This window comes from Dreissena polymorpha, chromosome 16, assembly GCF_020536995.1.
Source record: "Dreissena polymorpha isolate Duluth1 chromosome 16, UMN_Dpol_1.0, whole genome shotgun sequence".
Lineage (NCBI taxonomy): Eukaryota > Metazoa > Mollusca > Bivalvia > Myida > Dreissenidae > Dreissena > Dreissena polymorpha.
In genome coordinates, this window is record NC_068370.1 from 30,735,407 (window position 1) to 30,742,791 (window position 7,385).

Genomic DNA, 7,385 nt, shown 5'->3' on the forward strand with positions numbered 1-7,385 from the left:
TACAAATAATAACAAAACATGCTCCATGTTGATTCACGGATAAATGTTAGATGGTGATGTCGGAAATGCATATATTAATATCTTAAAGAGCTTCCATAGCAACTTATAATGTATGTCTAGTCTAGGTCTAGTTCCTAATATGAGCCTCGCTCTGAGAAAACTGGGCTTAAAGCGTGAAGTGTCATCAAAGATTAGCCTGTGCAGTCCGCAAAGGCTCATGATGGACAACACTTTCCTCATAAGCTGGGTTTTCGTTTGAAAAATACCATATTGAAACGATAAAATTTCAATATATGCAGAATGATGTGTATGAGAATTGCATATGCTATAATTTGCTAATTTTACCGGCAATTATGTTTAACTGCATAGAAAAAAGCTGAAATTATTAATATTTTTCGAATTTTCAAGTAATTTGTATTTTATTATTTCTTGTTAACTTACAACATAGTTTGCGAATTCTGCTGAAAACACATTTCGGTATGGTAGCTTTAGGGCAGTGTATATCTGATACGCATCTTCAACCATGCGGAATTTGCAGTTCATTCATTCACTGAAATCTCGCTGATTTTGAAACAATACGCTCTACACGCTTAAGAGACTTTGTAATAAATTATAGATTTTATTGTTTTAAACAATTACTGTTGCATACGTGAACAATCTGGAATATTTTATGGAATAGCAAATATAGCAGGCATTTATTTTTTTTAAATTATGCTGGCATCAATTAAAATGGAAAATACGACATAAAGAGAATAATCAAAGGCTACTTTCATAACAAGTATTAACCAGGATTAAACTGTAGGTGCGTCACCAACACAATCTTTGATCGTTAGTCATAAATTGTATAGATAAACCGATTATCTACATTTAGGACGCTTTCAACAGCGTAATATTTGTTTTTCCAATAGTTCATTTTTAATATTGATATACTAACAATGCCGGGAGACCTCGAGGAAAGCATTAAGAAATTCGAAACTAAAAAGGAATTTGTGGCGGTGAAGTTAAAAACTCGGCAGTCGTTTCGCGAGGACCAAGTAGCCCTGGAACGGCGGTTGTCCAAATATCGGGAAAAGCCGGCAAGAAAAATGTCCGACGGGACACCGGAGGCACGGACGAACTGTCACGTCAACGGACATTCGGAAGATATCGGTTGTGAGGGTGAAATCAATTCAAAACTTGAGAGTATAGTGATGGACTTAAGTAAGGAAAACGAATTACAAAGAACGCCAACTAAGTGCGCTGAGAACAAATTACAATTTGAAAATGGGACAATAATTGGTAAACACTCTGTCAAAAGCCCGGGTGCAAATGACACGGTGGTCATCAACGATGAAGTAAGCGATAAAACATCGACCCCTGATGGGCAAATTAACTTAGCATACCAGCGTTCCACCTCAGACATTCGACAAGGTGAAGTTAACGAACGGAATAACGACTGTGTAACGGATAACAACATGAAACCGAACGCTGGACACAGCGAACTTAACGTACTAAGTAACGGCAGTGCAACGAACGAGAATCGGCAGCCTTACAATCAGATGCGCGATAATTTAGGCACCAGTGATAACGTTCATCAACACCAGCCAGTACTCGAACATTCCAGTTTGATAATGAGGCCAAAGGTCGCTGGGCATGCGCGTAGTAGTATGACCCCTGAGCCCCGAATGAAGGTCGCAAAAGGGATTTACCAGAAGAACCCCAGATTGACCGGTGCGTCTACGGAACATCTGGATAACATTTCTGTGAAAGGTCAAATATTTGGGTACGTACGTATAGTTCAATTGCTTTGATTTAAGTTTACAAGTCTAGCTGAATTAACATTTTTTAAACGGACAAACGCTCAGCTTCATGAATATTCGACATCGAGTATACTTAGAACTATATAACGTGAAGTTATCGCTAAATTTGTCTGATGGACCAACCAATACTTTGGTCTTTCTTTAACTTTTTCGCAAAATACAATGCAAATCAAAACTTTCAACATATTGAATTGGTCGAAATGTAAATAAACTGTAAGGGGACTATCCTTTTGAAATTTATTTATCTGGAGAGTATGGCACATGTTTAATAAAGGTGGTAAATCGTGTAATGTTAGGTTAATTATTAATCGCAAAGTTTTAATGCTTTTTAATGCTTCTATATATGCGCGTTTAGTCATGAAAGACAACCTTCTATAAAAACGTTTCGTTAACAACTTGTAACCGTAAAAGCATTAATTGACATTGAAACTCGTTTAACTCTACGGTGTATTGAATAGGTATACACTAAGTGTTTGAATTCGATTGATCTGATAGAAGTCGTAGTAAATTACCCAATGGGACATTAAATGGTTGCATTCAATTTGTCCTATAGAAATCGAAAATTCTTGCAGCAGTCAGGTGAACGACCGTCACGATATTTAACTACAACGTTAATAAAATGGTTTTCCGGTGCGAGTTGAAATGGACATGCAATTTGTAATAAAATTATGAACCAATACAGACACAACGATATTATAGTTGATACAGAATAAAAAAAAACATGACGGCTTTCTTATGACATGCATAATTTTTATTCACATTTAATGTATAATGCTGACATACTTTACGAAAACGGCGAAAAAGTACAGCGTAACAAAAATAAATTTGGATTAAGGATCAAAGAATGTTTCAAACTAAGTTATTATATGGCAATCTCATTGATTGAGGGTTTATTCATGAAGTGGACAGTCTAAGAGGTTTAACAATAAGTAAGAGGCTTATGTTTAAAAGACGATAGAGAATAAGTTACCTATTATTGAAATATCTCTGGGAAAAGACAGTGTAAACTGGTCTTCATGCGTACGTGAGATTGTAGCCAATTTTAGAAGAAAAAAATACATATACAATATTAATTATGTACTTATATTGACTTTGTTTATTTGATGATGAAAGTATAGAAAGAGCATTTTAAGACATTGTAAAAGAAAGGGAAACGTAAAATATCGTATTTAGTAACTTATTTTCACATCTAAATATTAATGGTGTCGTTTCATAAATAAAAATTCAATAGCTACAAATAAGAAATAATAAATAAATGTATACCGATCAATATCATGTTAAAAATCACGATAATCAGTGAACACGAACCACGCATATTCATGTTTACGAATCACTTATATAATAATCTTTACTAACAACGTATATTACTGTATTCGAACCACGAATATTACTGTATACAAACCCATATACAAGTGTGTGCGAACCACGTACATTACTGTATGCAAACCCATATATAAGAGTGTGCGAACCACATATATTACTGTATACAAACCTTGTACAAGTGTGTGGGAAACACGTATATTACTGTTTACAAACCCTGTATAAGTGTGTGGGAAAAACGTATATTACTGTATGCAATAGTAGTCTGTCAATTAATATATTCTTGCTATAAGGCTTTTATGCTTTATTTTCTTCAAAATAAATAATCTTACGCGCTGTTGCAGTAAATGCATTAAAACCAAAAGCATTACTTTTGTACGCTTTATTTATGTACCAACATTTCCATTTTTAGGCACCGGTTTCAGGACAAGAGCCGCACGGTAGGTAAGTCATTATTATAACGATTGTGTTGTTATATCAGTTTTATTTACCTACCAATATTACAAGGAGTCCATGTTGATTACGAGCTTGATATCTCAAAAGTATAGAATGCATTCGCAACAAAGCTGCTTTCATACAAAATCGCCTTCTGTGTTTGGTTTCATTCACATGTGTTTTACTCCCGTGTTTTTAAGTAAGTTTGAAACCTGACATTTTATGCATCGTTTCAATACATTTCAGTGACCCAGATTCCAGCGGCGGAAGTGACGTCATTACCCGCAGACGGTAATCTGTGTTCCCTGAACGTGCCGCAGATGGTGACAGTATTTCGTCTGCTTAACGTTCCAGACGAACTCGTTGTCAGACTCAGCTCGTGCAATGTCGACGGCAGACGATTCGCCGCATTTTCTGACAAAGAACTCGATGACTTGAGGATGAACAATCCTGTTGTGCGTTACTTCCGGGATCGAAGCGCCGTCGTGCGGCAGAGGCGTAAGAAGCTCTTTATTTTATAACATCGAACGCGTGTAGGACCTGCGAAAACATTTCCCTCACGGACTCGGACTCGCTAAGCATCAACGATGACTTTAGCCTCACTGGGTCTTTTTGGCCTGAGATTGTCGTTGTTCCGTTGTTACTGACGCTGTTAAATTGGTGATTATAATTCCATCGGCCTATGGTTGGCCTGAATTTGTCGTTATTACGTTACCAAGTATGTAGACAGCATAAGTTAAACAGATGTGCTATTAATATTGTATCATAGCATCAAAGCCAACGATTTCAAGAAATGTAAAGAAATAACGCAACATATTCACCTACCCGTGTTTGTTGTTTTGTAAACTCATGATTACGGCTTGTTTACATTAAAAACCTGCAGTAACATATATTCCACTGTAGTATTAGATAAAATAGTTTGCATAATTCATGAAACGTCAACCATCAATTCAGAACAATTTGCAATACGGTTTCTGACATCTGAATTCCATTTTATTTCCATATCAATACATGCATGCCGTGTTTCTATAGAACATGCCGTGTTAGTACATAGCGGTCTCTGTATGCGTTTGCAACGTTTTGAAAACACAGAACACGACACCTCGCTCTGTGATCATCAATTTATTAAACGATTTTAACATTTATACGCATGCTTAAACTAGTGATGTCTAAAAGAAAATATCGCTTCAAGTTCATAATTTAAGAATGAACATCTCATTGCGACAAGCGTGTGTTTGTAATTACGCGATAGTCGAGTTAAAAAAAAATTCGTGGTTTAAAAGAATTCATGGTTTTCTGATTTCGGAACTTAAAAGTTTAAAATCAGAAATTGGCAAATTTAAGTCATATTTTTAATGACGAAATTTCGTCCTGACGAAAATAAATGGTTTCACAGTATATGCGACGGTCATTTTCCGATGTTTTGCGCTAAATTATTTAATCGGTTAGGCCATATATATCAACGAAAAGTAATGTCCCACGAAAAATAAAGATTTTACAGTAAGTTTCTCAAGACTCGCTAATGAAGGAATACGCAATCTCATGAATCCGTTGTTTTGAAGGAAATACAGAAAAATAATTTCATCCATGTTTAGTTCTTTTATGATACATGCAGGTATATATACATATGTTAATGTATTTGTTTGACAAACTATTTTATGTTGCTGCTGAGGTTCCTGTTAATATGTGCCTTTTTAATTGTACATATGTGTAAATATTTTATGTATAACCAATGGTCAGTATTATGTGAACAAATAAAACTAGTGTAACACTGGCATTTTCCCATATCGTTGCCAACCAATATCATCCACACAAACTTGTCAGCCTTAATATCTTCAGTTACCACATATATTTGTGTTAGTTTCTTTTAAAAAGTCGACAGTAAACCTCCTTAGTATCATTGAATTGCTGCGATATTTTTTTATTTGTAACTTACATATGCATGATCTTAAAGGGCGCCACGTAATTGTAATTCAAAACTTTATTATCATAATATTTATACAAATCTTGCTTTTTTATTAGGATTAACAAAAATATATATGTATCTGAAGGTAAGGATTGGAACCGAATACATGCATGTTAAAGCGCATCAGTTCGTAATAAAGTATGGTAGCCATGCGTGATTTGCTCAAGGATGGGATACGTTCCATTTTTCAGATCGATTTCACAAATACGGAAATAGGATTGCTTTGTTAATAACTATGTTCCGAAATAATTGAGATCGCTCAGCGAAATAAATATAATTGATTTTTCGTTAGTTAGTTTGGAGGATAATGTCGTAAACAGACAGGTATTGTTAGAGCATCCAATCAACTCAACAATGGGAGTTGTCAATAACTTGTGCTTTCTTCACAAAAGTGCAAAGACCTATCGGCATACCGTTTGCTTGTCGCGTATGTTCATGCTAATTCAGAAATACTAAACCGCTTTCAAAGAAGAAATCATAATCAAGTACATTCTTATATATGATGCGTACTTGGTATACACGGGAAGGTATAACTCAAACGAGACACTACATATATTTAATGACTCCTTCACCCAGCCACCTAGCCCCCCCCCCATCACCTTCCCCGCACCCTGATATACTTATCATGACAAAGGGGCAGCAAAGTTTTACACATTTGCGTACATCCGTCCGTCCGTTAACAAAATTCCTGTGACCCATCACAAAAAGCGAGGCCGTCGTGTCATGTGAGCACATTCTTATTTACGAAAATTCTATTGAACATTCAAAACAACAACAAACAAAACAACACGCTTTTGAAGGTGTGGCTTATCGATGCGGTTTTGGTGGCGTTGAAAAAAATCACCACCACGTGATGTGTTGGGGAAAGTTTTGCTTCGCGATCGTAGTTCATGAGGTACGCAAGCGTATCTTTTCATCATGACATGACCACGGACACGATGAGTTTATAAAAAACAATTCATTGTCCCTCGATTCTTGTGAGACTGCTTTGTTTGATTCGTGTGTACCCCACATTTCTGCTGTATTTTTCATATAGCCTTATTTGAACAGCTCACAGTGTAGAGAACGAACACGTGACCTCGTTGACACAGGGCGGACACCAGATTCATTAATGTTAATACATTCGATTCGGTTTTAATGATTGTATATATCTTTGAAGATGTAGGTACGTTAGTGTGCTCAAAACAGGTTGTGTAATGAAGAACTGCATTTTCGCATTTGATGCGCGTACTCATTTTATGTTGTTTAAATTAGACAGTAATAGCGTAAGTGATGCGTTTAAAAATGCTGTTAAAACATTCCGCATTCATAAATTTAAATGTAATGTTTTACTGTCGGAAACTTCAGCCTGAACAAACATACTGGTTATTGTTACGAAGATCAATGAACTTGTCCGACTCATTACCTGCATGTTTTTTTCATGGCGCTTAATACGTTCTAGGAGAAATACCCATGTAATGCAGACACATTGAAAAGCCTTACCTTAAACATGTTCAAGGTAGCGTGTGTATCGTTTTTATTTACTTACTTTTCTGCAGATACAATATATAAATTTTGTTCAGGGATTTTACTTTAATTACTGATTTGCCTTTCGTATCGAAAATCTTTTTTATCTATCTAAACTGTAGAGTTTGGAATAGTTTTAAATAATTAAAATAAAATGGAAATAATAGTTTGAAAAAGGACCTTCTCTGATGATCGAATCCAGGATAGCTAGTAGTAAAAACTAACTCGCTACCACTACACCAATCCAGCTTTAGAAACCAATACGAAGTTCAAACCCATACTCGGAGATATTTGTGTACGAGTTCGGTTGATGATTATCATAAGCGACCATGTTTTTGTTCTATATTTTTCTCAGCCAT

At 35.6% G+C, this 7,385-nt stretch overlaps 1 protein-coding gene across 1 annotated transcript; it reads left to right on the forward strand.

Annotated features, from left to right (window-relative positions):
• The first annotated feature begins 935 nt into the window (after window positions 1–935).
• On the forward strand, window positions 936–5,232 carry LOC127861744 (uncharacterized). Its single transcript, XM_052400425.1, has 3 exons — window positions 936–1,762; window positions 3,532–3,563; window positions 3,801–5,232. Exons 1-3 carry the CDS (start codon window positions 936–938, stop codon window positions 4,073–4,075), a joined length of 1,134 nt encoding a protein of 377 aa, XP_052256385.1. The 3' UTR covers window positions 4,076–5,232.
• Window positions 5,233–7,385: the final 2,153 nt, after the last annotated feature.